The 21,989-nt window shown below is 48.3% G+C and overlaps 1 protein-coding gene across 5 annotated transcripts in view; it reads right to left on the minus strand.

Annotated features, from left to right (window-relative positions):
* MYLK (myosin light chain kinase) overlaps nt 1-21,989 on the minus strand; it is a 287,208-nt gene that overhangs the window by 32,786 nt on the left and 232,433 nt on the right. For all 5 annotated transcript variants that reach the window (XM_082624210.1, XM_082624209.1, XM_082624213.1 and 2 more), the window contains 4 exons: nt 17,163-17,213; nt 16,262-16,389; nt 14,147-14,300; nt 6,513-6,815 (listed from right to left, as the gene is read on the minus strand). In XM_082624210.1, coding sequence (XP_082480336.1) covers nt 6,513-6,815; nt 14,147-14,300; nt 16,262-16,389; nt 17,163-17,213 — 636 coding nt within the window. The remainder of the gene's footprint in view (nt 1-6,512; nt 6,816-14,146; nt 14,301-16,261; nt 16,390-17,162; nt 17,214-21,989) is intronic.

A 21,989-nucleotide genomic window follows, 5' to 3' on the forward strand; every position in this document is an offset into this window, starting at 1 on the left:
TTGAGTTGTGTCTTAAAGGAAATGATGGAACACAGTGAGGAGGTGGGTGACGTCATGCAGGAAGCCAGCAGGTGTTTATGGGTATGGCAAGGAGGGACATGAGCAGCCCACCCTGGCCGTTCACACAGATGTTTCAGTAGTGGATGGGGGGTCGTGAGGGGACAGGCTGGTGGCCAGAGGAATACACCCACTTCAGAAGTCCAGGCTTTCCTTTGCTTTGGTATAATTAGTCCCTAAAGAGCCACTGTGGCTTCTTGACCTTAGCCAAGTGCCTTTCCCTTCCTGGACCTCAGTTTCCTTATCTGTAAAAGGAAAGCACTGTATTTCTGGGTGATTTCTCAGGTCCTTGGCTAGCCCTGGACGCCATGCTTTGTGATGTGCTAGGTGCTGCTCAGCCATGATGCAGGCTATGTCCCGTCTGACAGCGGGAACCAAGGGAGGCTTCCTGAAGAGGTAGAAAAACCCGAGGAAGCCAGAGAGGGAGGCCAAGGATTTCTCAAGTGTGTGTGTGTGTGTGTGTTTGTGTGTGTAAACAACTGGGGGAAAGGGTGTGATTTGCTGAAGCTCCCAGCAGAGTAAGACTGAGGACAGGAAAGGGACGGCAGATGGAAGGAAGGCCAGAGCAGACGGGGCCGAGGGGTTGGTCAGACACTGCCCAGCAAGGAGGGCTTGTGAGGGAGCGGGCCCAGCTCTGTGTGTTTCGCAAGTGGAGCGCTGGCGGTGAAGGTGCGGGTCAGGGACCAGGTGCAGCTTGAAACTGTAGACAGTGAGCCTCTCTGTTAGGCTGAGGGCAGAACAAATTACTGAAACCTAAGCAGGCAACCTGAGAGAAGTCACACAGTTCCCATGCAAGATAAGTACCCCTTGCTGGAAAAGAGTTTTGAGAGAGTTTATAAGCATGTGACCGGGAACAAGAGAGGCTATGATTTGTTTAGAGTTCTTAAAATGCTGTCGATGAAGTTTAATTTTAAAAAACCAACACAAGTGGGATTGGGAGGAATATTTGTCACAGAACGGAAAATGCCATGGAAAAATAAAAAAGGATAAGATCGACGGGGACTCTCAGGTTAGTGCTGGGGTTCACAGATACTGTCGGGATGTGAGTATAACTGATCAAGTCTTCTAAATCACAGATTTGAGAGTTGAGAGTGACACTGTCAAATTCACAGACGACCAAACTGTACTTGAGAGCAACACACCTGGAAGGTAGTAATGGAGTCATGTGTTCAGGGAGAATTGAATCATTCAGACTTTCAGCATGACAAGCCCTAGGGTATCTAGTCAGAACCAAAAGTGGGAGCCCCATTCCTCAACCAACTGCTCTGGCCAACAGAATGCTGTCATTGGGGACGTGTGCACCGGCGGCAAACAGGTATTATTACTCTGCCCTTGGTAGAGCCTGGGGTCATGTGATCCTAGAACCCTGGCTGTTGGCACTGAGAAAGTCTCAGTGCAGCTGGAGGAGGCATGGGCCATTGAAAGGAAGAGCTGCCATGTGAAGACAATCAGAAAAGGTTAGGCCTCTCTGGTTGGGAAAGAAACCTAAAGCAGACAGGATCAAAAACAAAAAAATCACAATAGCCAAGGGTGAGATTAGGGTTACGAACTTTCACCAACTAATGAATACTATAACGTGGGAGAACAATTTAGCGTTATACCTCACATAGGAGGAAGGCTGTAGGCATCTGGAAATCACATGACCTGTTTCCCGGAGGCATCTTCCAGGTGGCCCTGAAAGGGCATGCAGTTCTAGAACTGCCCTCTCCCCATCTCTTTGACACCAGTTAGAAATGGAGATAGCCTTCTTGCCCTCATCTCAAATACCACACCTACCCTCACCTCCTGCCTCTCTCCTTAGCAGTCAAGATGTAGAGTGCTTTCCTGGTACCAAGGCTGTGGGGTCCAGCTCAATCTCAGGGAACCCAGGCCCCTGCCTCTGGCTCACTGTTACACAGCAACCCTTCCTCTGTGTGGAACTCGGACCAAGGCTCCAGGCTGAGACATTTCCCTTCCTCCTTTTCCTTTTCGTCCTGTCTCCACTCTATTTGGAAGGGAAATGGCCATGAGAGGAGGAATCCCAGAGGCACGGGGGAAAGACCACAATTCAATTAGCCAAGCTCTCTGAGCATAAAGGGGTAGTAATGAGAGAGGTGGCCACGTGGTGTCCATCTTTCCTTTCAGGAAGGAGCTAAATTGCAGTAGAAGGGACTTCAACGAAATACTTTTTTAAAAATCCACTCAGAAAGAGCTGTGAGATCCAAGAGCTAAGTGGAAGAACTATTTGGAAGATGGTTCCAAGACATTTCTGCAGGCAGATGACACCATCCCCCTGGAGTGGTGTTTCGGGGAGGACCGGCTGAGCGCTCTGGCCCTCACGTGGCACGTGTCTAGCCGGCTCCCTGGACAGAGCGGTCCCTTCGCACGGCGGAGGGCTGCTGGGCGCCCAGCGGGCACTAGAGGGCGCCCGCGCCCCGGGGAGGGCAGCCGCGGCAGCTCAGGGTGAGCGGTTGATTTCCGCTGCTTCTCTAGGGGCTCTGCATCTCTACCCTACTCTGCAAGCAGCCTCTATCACAGCTGTTTGCTAACAACTGTATAGACTAGGACAAATTAGGATTAGGAGCAAGGACGGAGCGGATTTCAGAGTTAGAGTTGAGTATGGTGGGAGTGGAGATCCAGCCCTGGTTGGGATGGGAGAGAGCGGCTGCGTTGGGTGGGAGGGGGAAGGGGAGGTGCTCGTTTACTCAGGTTTGGGAAGATGAGGAGGGGAGCTGTCAGGTTAGGGGTCCTAGTCTGAGGGGGGGCGGCTCTGGCATAAGGAGGCCACAGAGCTGGGTGAAGACCTACATGCTATGCTGTGTCCTCCACTGTATCCCTAGCGCCCCTGCAGCACCTGGAACACAGGAGGGGCACCGGACACACTGAGTGAGTGAATGCAGAGTGAGGGCGGGGATGGAACTGAAAGGTCCGGATGAAGCCAAAAACTGAAGTTGCTGAGGCAGAGGCTGGAGGGGCCGTGGTAGCGGTGGGAAGGTGAGAGCCAACGTTAGCTGTGCTCAGAGGGGGGAGGGTTAATTGGCACTGCCTTTTTATGACCACCAGACCCCACGGGCTCACAGAAATGATCTACTATAATCACATCCCTCTTCTACACATGTGCACACACACACACACCCTCCACTTCTCTGAGAGCCATTGCACTTTTAAAGAGGAGAGAGGTGATCAACCCAGGCTATAACGGACAGGCTTCTGAGCCGTCCACAGAGAGCTTCACTTGGAAGCCACATCCCCTTACCCTCACCCTCCCATCCCCCCCTTCATCCTCTGCCCCTCCCCCCCCCCAGTCAGGGACAAGCCAGCTGGACCTGGGGGTCGGAGCATCTTCCAGCCTGGAAGCCCTGGACCCCTCCTCTGGATTGCAGGCAATTTCAACATTTCCCTTTGTCTGCTCCCAGCCAGGATGGGCCCCAGGAAGAGAATCTGAGGACCACAGAAGGGGGTTCAGCTGGCCTCAGGCAAGAAGGGAGAGGCCACCTGCCTGGAGCCACGTGGTCCCAGCCCCTCCTCCCCATAGACTGTCCTCACAGCCCTGGAAGCTGCTGTCCTGGCCTCCTAAGAGCCACACGCGCAGCTCCTGTGGCTTCTGGTCCTCTGTGTGGGGCTCAACAGGTATTCTACAGTCTCTCCTGGTACATGCCATAAAAGACCTGGAAATTTTCCCTTCCAGCTAATGCACATCTCACTGCCATGTTACCCCTTTTCTATCACTTTTCTAAGAAGTTGGGAGTCATCTTCTTGGACAAAGTAATATGCTAAAAACATGCAGACTGGAACCTGGCTGCCTCTCCTGGCACACCCACTCTAACCAGTCTGCTTCCCATTCTGCTCAGGTCAAAGGGGGATGTCAAAGGGCGGCCGATGGCAGTTTTGTTACTCTTTCTCCCAGAAGACATCTGTGAGCGGCTAGTGGGCAGGAGCCCCATGAAACTGCAAAGAGGTCTGGCAGGGCTCTCTCGGGCCGGGCTCCACGATCCACGCTGCCACAGCACACTGTGGCTCTCAGAGAGGCCTGCCCTCTGGGGATCTCTAGGGCTCACTGGGCAAAGGACCCCAAGACAGGGCTGCACAGGCAAAAGTATAAATTTGGTGTGTTTTCCACTGGCAACCTCCAAACTTTCTTTCTGGAGCCCTCATTTAATTTGCAAGTAAAGTTTAATATCTGTTTTATGCCTAAATTTTGAAACTAAAGAGGGGTATCAAACTGTAATGACAGTTTCCATACGTATGATGCCTCTGGCTATATGGTGATTTCAGTACCTGCATCCTGTCCAGCTCCTGGTCCTTTAGTCTGCTCTCTACCTCACATCTTACAGCTCTCTCTTCTCCTAGAAGTCTTTCACTTGTTTTCCCTCCACCTTCCTCCCTGCCCCCAACCTTGCCTCCATCTTAAATTCACAGCACTCGTTTTCTTCTCTTCACATGAAACTTCTTGAAGTAACATTCCATACTCCTGGCCTCTCCTTCTTCCATTTATTCCTTAGCCCCAGGCCAACCATTTTCCACCCTGTGGAAATGTTATGGACTTTGCTCTCAAAAATCACAGCTTATCAAAGGGCTGAATCCAAAGATCTTGCAGCCTCATCTCTTTCCTCTTTGCCACTCGCTGCTTCCATGTTTCTGCAACACAGCTCCAGCCTCCCCTTGGTTCTCTCCCCTCTCAGTCCTTTCTCCTGGTCGTGCAGGCTCCTTCATTTCTGCACCAGTGTAGACTTTCTTTACCCCCCTCTCCGTGACCTTACTGATGCCCATGGCTTCAATTACCAATTAAATAGTGAAGACCCCCCCCCAAACCTGTAGCTCGAGCTTAAACCTTTCTCCTGAGCTCTGGATCCAGCCATCCAACAGTCTGAAGACACCTCCCCATGGATACCCCTCAGACACCTCAACTTAACAGGACTGAAACCAGAACTTCCACCTTCTCTGGGACTCCCTGCTATCTAACCTCCAAGTCACTGGGAGGCAGCCTGGCCTCCTCCATTAGTTTAACCAACGGAGCTCAGGCTCAGGGTCAGACAGCTCCGAGTTCAAGCTTCAACACACCATTTCCAAGCTCTGTGACCTTGGGCAACTAGCTTCACCCCTCTAAACCTCAGTTCCCCTACCTGTAAAGTGGGGGTAATATCAGTATCTACTTTGTTGAGTTAGATGCGTGACATAATGCACGTAAAGTGTTTAATGTATGGTTAGCATACAGCAAGTGTTTAATATATGTTAGCCACCATGAATCATAATAATCAACCTCTAAATGGCTCTTGAACTTGTCTTTAGTTGCCCAAGCTGGGACCTGGGAGTAATCTTAGACTCTTCTAACTTTTCCCTTGAATTCTCTGCCCCAGAAGTCATCAGGAATGGTCAATCCACCTCCTAAGGAGCCCTTACCATACCTCTCCTGGACTACACCACAGAGGCTCAACCGGTATTTCACTGACTCCAATCTCATCCCCCTAGTCCACTTCAGTGCTTCTCGAACTTTCAAGTGTATATGAATCCATGGGGGGTGAGGGTGGATAATGTTAAAATGAAGGTTCAGAAGGGACTAGGGAAGTGGGGGGCAGAGAGTCTGCATTTCTAACAGGCTCCCAGGATCTCAAGACTAGTGGTCCAGACCACCCCTTGAGTTCCAAAGGTCTATTCTTCCTCTAAGTCTCTTTCTAAAAAAACAGATCTAATTGCATCAAGCCCCTGCCTGAAAACCTTTGATGACCTCACAATTTTACCCACACTGTCCTTTTGTGTTGCTTCCTCCTGTTCTATCTCACACACCATATGCCCTGGCCACACCACACACAAGAGTCTCAAAATGCCATGCATTTCCACCACTTTGTACCTTTGCTCACGCTGTTTCCTCTGCGAGGAATGCCTCTCCCAATCTGCCCTACCTCTTGGAATCCTATTCCTTTTTCCAAGACCCAGCATAAGTATTACGCCTAGGAAGTCTTTCCCAACCTTCATGGCAAAATTATTCATGCTTTCCGCTGTGTCTCTGCAATTTGTTTATACTGGTCTAATAGGATGCAGCCCATCTCATTATAGTTAGCTGTCCTCCTTGTTAGATTTTATGCTCCCAATCTTATCGGTCTTCCCTGACACTGAGTTCACCCTCAAATATGAGTGCAAGAGAGGAGGGAGCTGGATGAGTGGGTAAGGCAAGACGTTGAAACTGTAGGTCTACCTGAGCTCCCGTTTCCCAGGACTGTGCCCCTGATTAACACACCATCGCCCCTGCTGGGAGTGTACCAAAACCGGTGGTTCAATATTTTTTGAAGGATCATAGGTACCTCTTTTAGAGTATAGATCAGCATCACAACATTGGAAATCAAGATCCCAAAAGACTCTGCCAGTCATCAGTGATGTCTTGTCAGTTCCCTTGTACCCGGCTCAGTTCAGCCTTCTATACACACAAGGTAAGTCATGCACATTTATCTCAAGCCACTGATGAAAGGAAGGCAGCCTACCCTCAGGTTTCTCTCCCACCGCTGTGAGTTCAGACTCCTGGCTCGGCTCACTGGTTCCATAGACGTTGATTGCGCGCACACGGAATTTATACTCTCGGTCAGGCAGCAGGTCGTGGATGTTAAAAGAGGTGCTGCGACACGTGGCCAGTTCCTTCCACTTCTTGTCCGCCGAGTCCCAGATCTCGATGCTGTAGGACTGTACAGCGCTGCCCCCATCGTACGAGGAGCCGTACCAGGACAGGGTCAGCGAGGAGCTGCGAATGTCAGAGGCACAAGGCGTGCCGGCCGGCGGGTCCGGCTTGTCTGGGGAGACAGAAGCACAACATCACCCAACTCTGCAGGACTGCAGGGAGAGACGTTCTTTAATTTGCTCTGTCATGAGGGAGAAGCCTGGAGAACAGGAGCTGCAATCCCTGGTCCTGGCTCTCCTTCCCTCATCCACACGGTCACACCTATGTACACACCTGCCTATATGGAAAGCCCCACAAATACCGATTTGCTCAGAAAAAACCTCTTTTTTGGCTAGTTTCCAGTCTACACGTCAAGGTTTCCTGTGCTTTGCCCAAGTCAAAAACATATTTCTCAGTGTAAACAGACCTAGAAAGCTGCCCAGGAGGCGTGGACTGCTTCCCATCAAAAATATGCTTTGAGGGAGAGTTCAATGTGTGTGTGCGTGTGTGCGCGTGTGTCTCCTTCAGGCCTGAGGTCAGTGACCAGGGGTCACATAACCAGGGGTCAGTCTCCACTTTCTCTGGGACCTGGGAAACACCTGCCCCGCTGACAGTCAGTACAGAACAGTGAGCTCTGAAGTCACACACTGGGTTTGAATACAGCTCTGTCTTCATTCATTACTTGTTAACCCCTCTGTGCCACAGTTTCCTCGTCTGTAAAATGTGCATGATCATAGCACTGGATCACAAGGTTGTTGTGAGACATTCTTAGACAAGCGTCTTGTTTGAGTAGCCTTTACTGTCATCATTATTGCAGAAGTTTATTTCTAACTTTATAATATATAAAAAATTACTCCTACCCTCTCTCTGTCATCCTCCTAGGACTGGTATAAAATGAGGTAGAGAATTTCAAAGCGAACCACAGTAGCAAATCACAATTATCCCTGACTGAGGGCCAGAAAATGAGCTAAGGACACAAACTAGGAGCGGCCCTTTGTCTGGCCGGCTTCCCATTCAGACCAGTAATGCTAAGAACCAGTAACACTGCCAACTTCAAGGCAAATCACGGTAGTCAGTGTGTTCATTAATGAGGTTCTTTAGTTTTGCTGATTTTTGGCAGGTGCTCATCTGAACAGAATTCTATTTTTCAGATTTAGTCTCTGTAGGTGGTTGGTTTAGTTACAGATACCAGTGTTCACTAAGCCTTCATCTCCTCCAAGACAATCTGAGTCCTAGAGCTCCCCAAACGAGCAATTAAAAGCCTTGTTTTATGCTCTGTGAATTTATAAGCTATGTGAATTCCAGCTAATTCTTTAACTTCCAGAACAAGTTTGTCTTTTACATTTGGAAAATGGGGTTAATATATATCTACCTCTTAAGGGTTTTGCAAGCATCAAATAAGCAAACCTAGGTAAAAGTACTTCATTTCTACTCTCCTCCCCCTCAGCAAGGTAGGAAGGCCAAAGAAAATCCCTGCAAATGACTTAAGCATATTGAGAAGAAAAAGAACATTCTGCCTGTGTGTGTGTGTGTCCAAGTATACATATACATAAACACATACACATGCATATGCATACACATACACCTATACATACATACACATACACACACAAACACATACATATATACCTATATACACATCCACATCCACATATACATATACACATACATATTCATTTTCCCCCCTCCCCCAAGCCCTGCTGCTTCTACATCCAGCCAAGAACGCACTGCCTGGAAGCCATCCATACCCAGCAACCCCAGCCTGGGTTGACTCGCCCTGGAATGACTCTGGGACTGTGACAGCCACTCCCCACCGGTGGCAGTCACTCTGGAGGCCTCCTATGATGGAACCACTTTCACTGGTTGTTCAATATGTTCTCTTAGAAAAACTGTTTGTTCTGAAAGATATATTGGTCTTTTTAGAAATATCTCTGGTGTTGGCTAAGATGTTTATTACTCTAAACTCTCTTACAGGCAAGTGGTTCAAGTCCTCTCAAGACCTAGCTAAGGAAGTAAAAAGGCCTAAAGAAAGATGAAAGACAGACTCCCTGCCTCCCTCCCTCAAAGGAAATGCCTGGAAAACTTCTGACTGGACACGTTTAATGTCCTGTAGTTTGAGATGACGAATACAGATACACTCCACTGACTGATATTCTCCCCTCCTGCTTTGGTCAAGAAAAGAAAACTTTGAGAAATGGGTATTTTGGAAAAGGTACTATGAATCCCCTACCCTGTTCCAAATATAGTCTCTTGGCTAAAAGAGAGCGAACCGACACAGGACATATGTCACTGCCTGCAGCATGAGAGAAGATGCAAAGTTTGGGGAGGGTGGCTTTAATTCAAAGTGAAACCTCAATGCTTTCAAGGAATTTGATGCCATATTAAGGAGTTCAGAACAGACTCAAGTCTGAAGTCATAGGAGATTAGGAGGCCCCACCCGCATGCCTGCCCTTGGAGCCACGGGCTGAGCCTGATGCTTTCTGTTCTTTCCAACCTACGGAGCTCCACATGGAGGCTGGATGAGCTGGGAAGGAAAACCCTCAGGACAGAATAGACGTCCTCAGAACAGCCTGCTCTCAGGGCCAAAGAAACAGACGCACTCAGTCTGGGAGGGAGGCCTGGGCATGGCCTGGCAAAGGCCAGGCGGGCTCAGTGTCTGGGGCCCCGAGCTCCATGCTTCCTTGGAATTCCTTCATGGCTCCCTGGAGACTTGACTAGCAGAATGGGAAATGCTGAGTCTAATGGAAGGGGCTCCGATGGCACCAGTTCCAGGATCTTCTCTTCAGCAAATATTCTCACTCCTGGGAACGGAGGATCTCATCTCTACTGCTTCTCTGGAGTAACTGCGCTGGCAGTCTCTGCGTGCCTGTGTGTTTGAAGATGGTCTGTGACTGGGCCTAACCCCACCTGGGCCTCCCTTCACTGGCACCTCAGCAGCCACCTGCAGCTTTTAGAGAATGGCAGGGCTGCAAGGGCCCCCAGGTTATCTATCTGGGTAATCCCGGCCCTTCGGGATTAGGCAAGGCACTTTGCTTACCAAGAATACCCAGCTGGCCAGTGACAGAGCCAAAAGGAGATTCTAAAAGGTCTCTGAACCCTCACTCCAGGGGCCTGTTATTTTCCCAGCTATCAGGCTGAATAAGATCAAGAATGCATCTTGCTTAAGCCCCAAGCCAAGCATTACGATGAGAAATCTCCTGACCTTAAAAATCATGCAAGTTCCAAGCTCAGATAGTACTGGGGGATTACTGGGTATCTGGGATTCTCTCTGCTTTGTTTTTCTCCTTTAAAGATACGCAGAGTGGCCTGTTTTTCTTGTGTTGGACAAGTCGCATGAAGGATTTCATCTGGGTCCAGCTGCTCTCTCCTGCCCGAGAGGCCCCTCCCTCACCCTTCCGAGGCTGAGGCTGGAGGCCCACTCGCGGGCAGAGGCCCTCTGTGCATCACAAATCCCTGCACTGTCTTTTAACATATAATAATAATAATAAGCCTTCAAAATAGCTAAACATCACTTATTTAAAGTAACTGAAGGAAAGGCTAATTTTTTTAAATGGATTTATGTATTTATTTTTTTATTTTTGGCTGTGTTGGGTCTTCGCTGCTGTGCGTGGGCTTTTCTCTAGTTGTGGCGAGCGGGGGCTACTCTTCCTTGCGGTGTGCGGACTTCCCATTGCGGTAGCTTCTCTTATTGCGGAGCATGGGCTCTAGGCACGTGGGCTTCAGTAGTTGTGGCTCGCAGGCTCTAGAGCACAGGCTCAGAGTTGTGGCACACGGGCTTAGTTGCTCCGCGGCATGTGGGATCTTCCCGGACCAGGGCTCGAACCCGTGTTCCCTGCATTGGCAGGTGGGTTCTGAACCACTGCACCACCAGAGAAGCCCAGGGAAAAGCTAATTTTTATCATCATTTTAAAAAATAGGAGTCAGAGACTCTCTGAAAAGAAAGGGGTACTTTAAAAAACATACAGGAAGAGAAGTTTACAGCTAATTAGTAGAAGTTGTGCTAAACTGGCCTTATTTAGCTGGCTTACAAAGTGGGTGCTTCCAAAGTGCCTGAAACTGTCTGGAGTAGGCCAAACAGTTCCTGTTTCATCTCATTTACATTTTACATCTACTTAATCAACCCTGATCAGATAATACGCAGATGTCCCTAGAGACATGCAGGTAAACCTGGGCTTAATCCAGATTTACTTTGGACTGATTCTAAATCCACAGGCTCTGAATGAATGTGGATTTGCTGTATCCATCAACGTGAGTCCTCATTTTATTGAGCAATTCTATTCTTAGCTCTCCAAGGGGGAAGCAGACAGAAAGCCCTTCCCCTCCATTCCATTCCCCTCCCAGGACGGCATTTAACATGCCGCTCCTGCCAGCTGGCGGACAGCCAAGCCAATGGCCCTGTCAGCACCGGCCGAGGAGAATGAGAAACTCAACCATAAAAGGCCACAAATGCAGCCCGTATGGTAGTGATGGAGGAGGGGAGCGGGTGGCACCGTGGGGAGCATGGGGGCAGGGGGCACTGGTCACAGAAAAGCAGTTCCATGGACTTGACCCTAAAGTTCCCCCAGCAGGAGCAGATGAGAGAGAACACCAAGGAAAACTGGAAACTGCTTCCAGCTGACGGGTGGGGCGTGGCACCAAATCAATACTTCAGGTTCCGGTCTAAGTGGAAAGGCGAACTGGATCACTAGCACCAATCCCCCGCCCCCAAAGTGTTCCTGACTCCAGGAGGAGACAATTAAAATAAGCATCCAGAGTCACCACAGAGAGAGCGAGGGGGTCAAGGGTCTCTCCTGTCTTTTATAGATGAGAAACCTATTCCCTGAGCCTCTGGTCCACTGGCCTTCCCAGAGATAAAACTCCTGGCCTAAGGAAACTAAAGAAAGGGGATCAGATCAAAGAACACCAGGTGAAATCCAAAAATGGGCAGAAGGCCTAAATAGACAATTCTCCAAAGAAGATATACAGATTGCCAACAAACACATGAAAGGATGCTCAACATCACTAATCATTAGAGAAATGCAAATCAAAACTACAGTGAGATATCATCTCACACCAGTCAAAATGGCCATCATCCAAAAAATCTACAAACAATAAATTCTGGAGAGGGTGTGGAGAAAAGGGAACCCTCTTGCACTGTTGGTGGGAATGTAAATTGATGCAGCCACTATGGAGAACAGTATGGAGGTTCCTTAAAAAACTAAAAATAGGGCTTCCCTGGTGGCGCAGTGGTTGAGAGTCCGCCTGCCCATGCGGGGGACACGGGTTCGTGCCCCGGTCTGGGAAGATCCCACATGCCGCGGAGCGGCTAGGCCCGTGAGCCATGGCCACTGAGCCTGTGCGTCCGGAGCCTGTGCTCTGCAACGGGAGAGGCCACAACAGTGAGAGGCCCGCGTACAGAAAAAAAAAAAAAAAAAAACACCAAAAAACTAAAAATAGAACTACCATACGACCCAGCAATCCCACTACTGGGCATATACCCTGAGAAAACCATAATTCAAAATGAGTCATGTACCACAATGTTAACTGCAGCTCTATTTACAATAGCCAGGACATGGAAGCAACCTAAGTGTCCATCAACAGATGAATGGATAAAGAAGATGTGGCACATATATATACAATGGAATATTCCTCAGCCATAAAAAGAAATGAAATTGAGTTATTTGTAGTGAGGTGGATGGACCTAGAGTCTGTCATACAGAGTGAAGTAAGTCAGAAAGAGGAAAACAAATACCGTATGCTAACACGTATATATGGAAACTAAAAAAAGAAAATGGTCATGAAGAACCTAGGGGCAGGATGGGAATAAAGATGCAGACCTACTAGAGAATGGACTTGAGGACACGGGGAGGGGGAAGGGTAAGCTGGGACAAAGTGAGAGAGTGGCATAGACATATATACACTACCAAATGTAAAATAGATAGCTAGTGGGAAGCAGCCGCATAGCACAGGGAGATCAGCTCGGTGGTTTGTGACCACCTAGAGGGGTGGGATAGGGAGGGGGGGAGGGGGGGAGATGCAAGAGGGAAGAGCTATGGGGACATATGTATATGTATAACTGATTCACTTTGTTATAAAGCAGAAACTAACACACCATTGTAAAGCAATTATACTCCAATAAAGATGTTAAAAAAAAAAAAAAAGAACACCAGGTGAAAGGCTTTCGTGTGCACCACGTATGAAGGCCCACAAGTGCTCTAGGACCAGCCTGCTATCCATCTGCTGCTCCTTCACTGTCCCAAACGCCTGCCACGTGGCGGGGGGGCAGTGGGTTGAGCATGACAGACAGTGGGAGGCCAGTTAGGAAGCTAGTTTGATATTTCAGGAGAGAGTTGACCAGGGCATGAAAAACACAGTGATTAAGATGGAGAGGAAAAAGTGACCTTGACAATCAGTCTGGAGACAGACTCTGAACTCAATCCTGGGATGTAGGAGATAAGAAAAAGGGAGTGGATTGGGGATTAGGAGGGCAAGGTGACCTCAGAAGAGTAGTCCCAGAAGACTAATGGGGCCTGGGGGTGAGGCTACAGGGAGTTGAAGATTGTTGCCAGGGAGGTGAAGAAGGAGACTCAGAGGAGAGACTGGCTCTTTCAGAGGGTTTGGCTGTGAAGACAGAGCAGGAGAAAGACGCTAGGGTGGCCAGAGTGAGACGAGATACTGCAGGAGTTATGCGTGCCTGTGTGCACGGCGAAGATGGGAGAGACCTGGCAACATTTATGGGAGAAATTGGGGAGAAGTTGAAGAGAGTGGGGGTGGCGGGGGTTGGAGCCCTCAAGAGCCTGGGGTCCGGAGCACAGGAGAAAGGTGGGCAACACCCAGAGCCTGGAGGGTGGAGTCAGCACAGGGACAGATAGAGAGACGCCTGCAGGTGTGGGACCACCAAGCTAAGCAAGTTCATGCCAGATGCCTCCTATTTCTCAGAGAGGCCAGTGGCCAAGGCCTGCAGGGTAGGGGGGAGGGTCTTGAGGAATGGCTATCTCAGGGTGTGGGAGAGGGCACTGACGCCTTGGCTGAGCCCTGACATTGACAGAGCCCAGCACTGAGTCTGCAGATCGATGTGATCTCTCTGCCATGCCCCAAACTCAGGCAGAGCGGCAGTGAAGTTGAAAGGCAGCACTGATTCAAGGTGAGGGTTTGCGAGGGGACTGGGGTGGGGGCAGGCAGTGGACCAGGGGGCCAAGGGGTCACAGGGGTCACAGGGACTAGCTGGAGAGAGCTGGAGCGGTAGAGTTCAGAGTCTGGCTAGAAACCGGGAGGGGATTCATAGGAAGAGGAAAACGCTGTGTGTGCAAGGTCTGGGATTCTCAACAAGCATGAAAGGCAGCAACAGTGTGAGAGCAGGGAGTGGGAGAGCAGGGAGAAAGGGAGCCTGTGGGCAGAGGGAACGCGTGCTGAAGGAGTGGCCCCGGGAGATGAGGCCTGGAAGTCCATCATCCCGCCTTCCCTTCGCCCCGTCCCCAGACTCACCCACAACGGTGAGGTTGACCTGGGCCTGCCTGCTGCCCAGCCTGTTCTCCACCAGCAGAGTGTAGCAGCCACAGTGCTCCTGGCGTGCAGCCCGGATGGTGAGCTTGCTGCCATTCTCACTGTTCTCCACCTTGATGTGCTCACTCTCCTGGATCTGGGACAGAGAGTGGGGCAGGCACTGGAGGCTTGAGCCAGAAAGGAAGGGGGCTCCGACCCCCACTCCTCACCCCTGGGGATGTGGATACAGCTGCCCGAGCTGTGTGGGCTGATCTTGTCTGGACTCTGAGCTTCCCCCTAAGCGGGGAAGACCCCCTAAGGTCTAGACTCTGAGCTTCCCCCTCTCCTGCATCCAGAGCCAAGCTGCCGTGACAGGGTCGAGATCTGGGACAAGCAGGGAGGGTGCTGAGCAGGGTCTGGTGGTCGGGAGTGAGCTGTCACTCTCTGCTCCAGACCGGAAACGGGGTACATTCCAGCCCCCTCCACTGCTCTGGGATGGGATGGTGGGAGAACACATTTGATCAAAGTCACTTACAAAGCCCACCCAGTGGATTCTGACCTCTTCTGTGCTGTCAAATACCATAGTCACCAGCCAGATGTGGCTATTCAAATTTTAGTTGAGTGGCAAATAATCCAAATGTCCATCAATGGATGAACAGATCAACAAAATGTGGTACATCCAGAAAATGGAATATTATTTGGCCATAAAAAAGGAATAAAATATTGGTTCATGTTACATCACGGATGTGCCCTGAAAACATAACGCTAAGTGAAAAAACCCAGACACAAAAGAACACATATTGTATGATTCCATTAATAAGAAATGCCCAGAATAGGCAAATCCAAAGAGACAGAAAGCAGGTTAGAGATTGCCAGGGTCTGGGGGAAGGGGAGAAATGACTACTAATGGGTCTGGGGTTTCTTTTCGAGGTGATAAACATGTTCTGGAATTAGAAAATTGTTATGGTTGCCCAACCTTGTGAATATACGTACGCTTTAAAAGGATGAATTTTATGGTGTGTGAATTGTATCTCAACAAAGCTGTTATAACAATTTTTAATTAATTGAAGTGTAAAATTCAGTTCCTCATTTGCACTAGTCACACTTCACATGTTCAATAGCCACATATGGTGAGTGGCTACTCTCCTGGATAACAGACATAGTACAATTACATCACTACAGAAAGTTCTGTTGGATGGAGCTGGGACTTGGCTCAATGTCTCTGAAGAGGGTTGAGATTCCATCTTACTTCAGACACCACTAGCCCAGACAAAACCCAAGTAAACATGCTTTGGGATAAGGCCAGCTTCTCTTCTTCATCTTTTGAGTCCAACTCTTCTTTCTTCCCCAGGACTAGCCTCCCACCTCTGGGCCTTAGGAAAATTTGAATGGGTTGGAAATAGAGCAACAGAGGGCTCAGAAGAAGTCATCACACCTTCTGTAGAGGTCCTGATCCAGGGCCAGCCTGCCGGTCTGGGGCCCCTGCTGATCAGGCACATGGGCACACACTACCAACGTGGGATCAGGAAAATGGCCAGGCTCCCCAAGTTTCTCTAAAAGGAACTGGTTGTTTGGAAATTCAAACATTTTCCTGTACGACTGTTGTTATAAATGGAAGTTAGATTTCTGGGTCAGTAAGCCAAAATTCTGTTTAACGTACAATTTATCTACTCAAATACTCAGGTGCACTTTTATCTCTCCAGCATGTGGTAAGTTTAAGTGGTTGCCACAGATAGGGCTCAGTGAGCTGGCACAGAATCACGGAAAGCTCAAGAGTCTGAGAGGTCATTTAGGTCACTGGTTCGATTTTCCCGACTCCAAGTAGAATTCTAGACAGAGATACCAAAATCAGGTGGGGGCCATAGGTGGTTTCTGTTTCTTCCTTCATACTCTTCTCTATCACACAAATTGTCTATAAAACAGGCATTCTTGCTAGATGTAGAAGAAAAGGTTATTAAGAGCTCAGATTGGGTGGGTGGGTGACAGGGGTGTGAGGGGCTCTCCCATTTCTCAGGCCCCTGTGATGCCCTTCATCACAGCATTTCTCATCCCTTTTGGCCCAGAACTGCTCTGGAACTCGTGTGGGTTGTTCTCAGGCCACTACCCTCTGTTACTGACCTGCTTTCGGAACTTCATCCAGGTGCAGGTGATGGGCTGGGTGCCGGCCACTTTACCAAACAGCTCCACAGGCTCTCCTGCACGCACCTTTTGGTCCTCAGGAAACTGGATGATCTGAGGGGGCACGGCTGGGGGAGGACAAGGGAGAGAGTGAGCTCCGAGGAGGAGGGAGCCTCAGACATTCTAATCTCATTCGACGCTGCCAGCCACATTGGTCTGTTGCTCCTCTCTCACCTTCTGGAACCTTCAGGGTAAGGCTGAGCAGTGACCACTGCTTCAGACACCTGGGCTGACAGATCTGCTAGGTTTGTTGGTCTCTTGATCCTGATTCCCTCAGAAGTGACCCACACAATTTACAAGGCATGATTCTCCGTTCGTTGGTTGTTCTGGAATTTGTGCCTTACCCTAATTTTTTGAATCTGTGACCTTACTCCTTTATTAGTTACAAAGCATCTTGCCTTCTAACCTCCAAGTCACCCTGGCTGACAGGCTCAATATGGTTCACACCCTCAAATGTCTTTCCATGGAAAACAGACAGGGCTTCCTATAACAGGGACATACAGAGCAGAGCATGAAAACAGCACAAAGTGGATTATCTCCGTAAGGGGCAGACTGGAGGACAGAGAGGTGAGCAGGATTTCACAGAAGGGATGGGAAAGTCACCCAGTATCATGTAATGCTGTCTATACCAGGGAAGCAGGAGAAAAGGCAAGTAGTGGAAGGGGAGGGGGTGGGGCAAGGCGTACAGAGACTCTCGGGGAAATTTCAGCCTGAATAATGCAGAGCTTGAATCGGGGAGCGGGGTGGGACCACATCCCCAGTGGTCAGTCTAGCAGAGCAAAGGGTAAATCCCTCATGGCAGATGACTCCCTCGCCCGCAAATGTTGCCATGACCAATTACCTGCCTTCGGAGGTGTCTTGGGGGCAGGTTTCTTTTTCACAGTTGCATCACCTGAAACAAAGAAGTCCACAGGTTATTTTCTGTTTTTTTTTTTTTTTTTACAAGGCTTCTGAATCCTAGGAGGGCATAGTCTTATCCACTGGCCCCTCATCCAGATAGAGCCCTCCCTTGGATATGTCTTTCTGGAGACCTTGCAGTCTCACATGGACAACCTCATGAGCGAATGAATATCACTTCTTAACAGGGCCTCTGGAGGGGTCCCTGGAGCCTCCAGAGAGATAAAAACTCTGAAAAACGCTTAAGTTTCCATTGTCCATTTCAATGATGATAACCCCAAACTCACTGACTCTTCTCTTACCCTAACTTTCAGGAAACTCATAAGGGAAATTATGTCAGATAAACTGACTAAATTTAGTCCTTGGTGTGGATCCAAGGGTCTCAGGCTTCCTTTGGGTCACAGACTGTGGACTGTGGCTTTTATTTTTTTTAATGTTTGTTGAATGGATCAATGAATGAACAAACAAATGAATGAACAAACCAATGGTCTCCTTCATTCTTACCCCCCACCCCCCATTCTCCAAATAACTCACATAAGAAAAATGACCCAAACAGACCAGTTTTGCCACACAAACCTATTCATTTGTCTAAATAGCAATATGGTGAATATGTAAAAATATCCTCAGCTATCTTCATAGCTTAGTTTCATATTTTTTTCAGGTCTTTGCTCAAAAGTCATCTAACATACTTATCCAAGTGAAATGAAAACCTACATGCACACAGACACCTGTATATGAATGTGTGTAGTGGGTATGTTTGTGATTGCCAAAAACTAGAAGTTATCCAAATGTCCTTCAACTGGAGAATGAATGAACTGTGGTACATTCATACAAGGAAATACCACTCATCAATAAAAAGGAACAAACTTCTGATATACACAACATGAATGAATCTCAATGATTCACCTTTCTCTTCTGCTAAAAGAAGCCAGACTCAAAGGCTGTGTACTGTATAATTCTATTTGTAGGACATTTTAGAAAAGGCAAAACTCTAGGGACAGAGAAAAGGTGGGTGGGGAGGGGTTGACTACTAAGGGGCATAGGACATATTTTAAGGTGTAGAAACCATATCTTGGTCGTGGTGGTAGTTACAGGACTATACGCATTTGTCAAGAACTGTGCAACAGAAAGGGTGAATTTTACTGTATGTAAATTATAATATGAAAAACGGGAAAGAGTTGCTTAACCAATGAGATCCTCCTTAACCACACTATATCAAATAGCTGTGGTCTTATAATAGATTGTCCTTGTTCTTAGGAAATATACACTGAAGTATTGAGGTATAGAGGATATCACATGTGCAACTTACTTTCAAACTGTTCATAAACAATAATGTGTACGTATGTATGTATACGTGTATATGTGTTTGTGAAGAGGTAGAATGAAAGAGAGGTTGAGAAATAGAGGAAGAGAAGGCGAGAGAACATATGACAAAGCAAAAATGATAAAACATTAATATTTGAAGAATGTGAATGAAGGGTATACAAGAAATATTTGTACTATTTTTGCAACTTTTCCATAGTTCTGAAATTATTTCAAAATAAAAGTTAAACAGAAAGTTAAACAATGTTTTATCCAGCCAACATGATGTAGTTGTTCAAATGAGGGAGAAAGAGAAAGCAGCGTCTGTTGAGGAGACGGCTGGGAGGTGGGACACAGGGTGGACCTGAGGACTCGAGATGATCTGACCTGGAGAGAAGATCCCCACTGATCAGGAACAGAGTGACTCAGAGTAGAGAGTCAGGGTGATGTTTGGTGGAGGGTGGCTGGAGCACAGGGCTGGTTTCAGAGAGCAGTGGCACGAAGATGGCGTGACAATTTAAAGAAAATAAAAAATTCAGTTCCTCGGTCACATTAGTCACATTTCAAGTGCTCACAGCCATGCATGTTTAGTGGCTTCCATATTGTGTAGACAGAGAGCACTGCTATCATCACAGAAAGTTCTATTGGGCAGTGCTGGTCTAGAATGTCAAGTTTGAGAGTTAGGTCTCTGTCCTGAATAACAGGAAGTCCTGACACAAACAGCAATCCAACTGGGCTAGAGGACTCCTGGAGGTCTTTCCAGTTCCAGGGCACAAGAATATCCAATTAGGAGGCTATTGCCATACTCTTAGGAGAAACACATCAAGGTCCAGCCTTGGCAAAGGCAGCAGAAAAGAAAATACAAATAAGAGATGGAAGAAAAGTTAAAAGAATTCCGGGGCTAAACAAGAGGGAGGAACAAAGATTTCTCAGGGACTTCTTGCTTGAATAAATGGGAAAAATTTTATCGATGGAACGTGGAATCTAGGAGTGAAAGATGAGGAGTTTGGCTTGGCTCAAGAGAATGTGGTCGATGAAAGAGTTTAATCTGTGTATTGGCTAGAAGCCCAGGATCAGAATTCTAGAGATAGTTGGTGGAAGCTGAACGAGAAAGATTTCAGGATCCAACATGCAATCATTAATGGAAACTGTGAGGATGGGTCAGTTCTTTGGGGAAAATAGTACAGTGAAAGATGAGAAAGGGCCAGGGTCTGATCTGAGGTGATGCTCTCAGGGAGGAGCGGGGCTGAAGGAGAGGGGCTGTGGAAGGACGGTCCCTGAAACCCAGGGTGGAGGAGGATGGGCGCTGGGAAGATACGACCAGCATCAGGTGATGGGTGGTATTTGAGAGGGCAGGTTCTGTGGGTTGGTGGGGTCAGAAGTTGCTCTAGAGTAGATTCTCAAGGAAACAGCTAGGGAGTCAACTAATCCATCAAGAATTCTGGAGGTGAAAGGGACAAAGAGAAGCAGGGTGAAGAAGAGGAAATGTCAAGCTAACGTTTCTTCTAAGGTGAGAGAGAAGAGAACAGGTGTGAAAGCAGAAGGCTAGGACTAGGTGGCGAGGGAGAGCCCAGAGACGCTGGCAGGGAAGAGCCTGGGAAAGCCAGATCCCTCGGGAGTGGGTACTGGATGGGATACGGAACCCTCAGAATTGGCTGAGCCACAAAACCCCTGCTCCCCTGCATCCAGGGCAGCTGGAAGGGAGACGGCACAACTGGAAGAGAGCAGCTCTCAAGGGAAGGAAAGAGGGGTTCCTACCAGAGCCAGGATCTGACCTCCTGGGAGGGAGGAAAGCCAACTCTTCAGAGGAACTGTGTGGAGGGCTGTTGTTATGGGCTGAGTGGTGTCCCCCGCAGTTCATGTGTTGAAGCCCTAGTCCCCAATACCTCAGAATACGACTATATTTGGAGACAGGAACTTTAAAGAGGTGATTAAGTTAAAAGGAGGCTGTTAGGGTGGACCCTAATCCAAACCGACTGGTGTCCTTATAAGAACAGGAAATTTGGGCACACGGAGAGACACCAGGGATGCACATGCAGAAAAAGGGCCGCGTGAGGCACGAAGCCTGCCACCTGCAGGCCAAGGAGAGAGGCCTCAGGAGAAACCAAACCTGCCGACACCTGATCTCGGACTTCCAGCCTCCAGAATCGTGAGACAATACATTTCTGATGTTTAGGTCACCCAGTCTGCGGTAGTTTGTTATGGCAGCCCTAGCACACTGCAGCTGTGGATGAGCTCTGGGGGCAAGGAAGGAGGGTGCCAGCCCCTGGAGGGTTGGGCTAAGGCAAGCAAGGACACCAAGTGGAAGCAGATGACTCCAAAGTGCCCCCCTATACTATTCTTGGGGGCTCTGGGTAAGCCTACCAGGCCAGAAGTAGAGCCTGAACTAATAGCGATATTTCTATGTTACAGTTAAATAAGATTAAAGGCCAAAATTTTATGGTAGTTCTACAAATTTCGAGCGCCTCCTGCTTGAATTGGTTAGCATTTGAAACTGGTTTGGTTCCTATCAGTAACAACTATTTGAAACATTAACAATGTTCTGTATCCTATTGTATACATATTTTATAGGACCATCTGCTGAAATCCATTAATTGCCTTCTGGGCTTAGGAGAACATATTTAATGGATTAGAAAGCAGAGTCACTGGATTCGAAACCTGGTTTCTCGTAGAGAGCTAGACTCAGCAAGTTGAGTTTCTAACCTATGATGTCATCATCCTTTTTCTCATTGGGTTCTTACCCCAACCAAACACAAGCAGGGCACTTCACGTTGTTTCCATTTCATGCAGAAGGAGAGGGATCTGAATAAAAGTTAGATGACTTGCTGGGTTTATAAAACGACATGTGGCCAAGTTAGAAACAGGACTTAACCCTCTTGCTGCCCAGTGTATGGCTGCTTTCCTCCTGTTTCCTCTTGACTCCAGCTGACCCTCAGCTCCATCCTCAAATCAGGTCCTTGAAACCTTTCTCTGTCCCTTTGCAGAAATGCAGTGGGTGTAGGCTCTGGCACCGGACTTGGGTTTGAATACTGCCCTGTTACTTCCTAAGCTGTGTGACTTATAGCCTGTTATTTCACCTCTTGGAGCTTCAGTTTCCTCATTCAAAGAATGTGGGAAGAATAAATAAAATTTGTTGTAAAGAATTAAGCTACATTGTAAAGAAGGTATAGCAATAAAGTGCAAGCTCTAACACCAGCCCTACCACCCATTCACCTTTCTTCCCCAAACACATCCCCAGAGGATTGCTCTGTACTTTTCTTCACCTGTTTAGTCTCCACACTGTTGGTCAGGTCAGCTTTATACCTACACGAGGTCGCTCATGCTGCACCTGAAGCTCCTTCCCCAGTTCACGTCCTCAGTAGAGGGAAAATTCTTGCTGGTCCAGATGCCCAAGCTCTCAGTACTTCTTGGGTCACTAACTAGTTTCTTCTCCTCTGGGTGCACCCTTCTTATTATCTTATTATTGCTG

This window comes from Mesoplodon mirus, assembly GCF_964341445.2.
Source record: "Mesoplodon mirus genome assembly, chromosome: 6".
NCBI lineage: Eukaryota > Metazoa > Chordata > Mammalia > Artiodactyla > Ziphiidae > Mesoplodon > Mesoplodon mirus.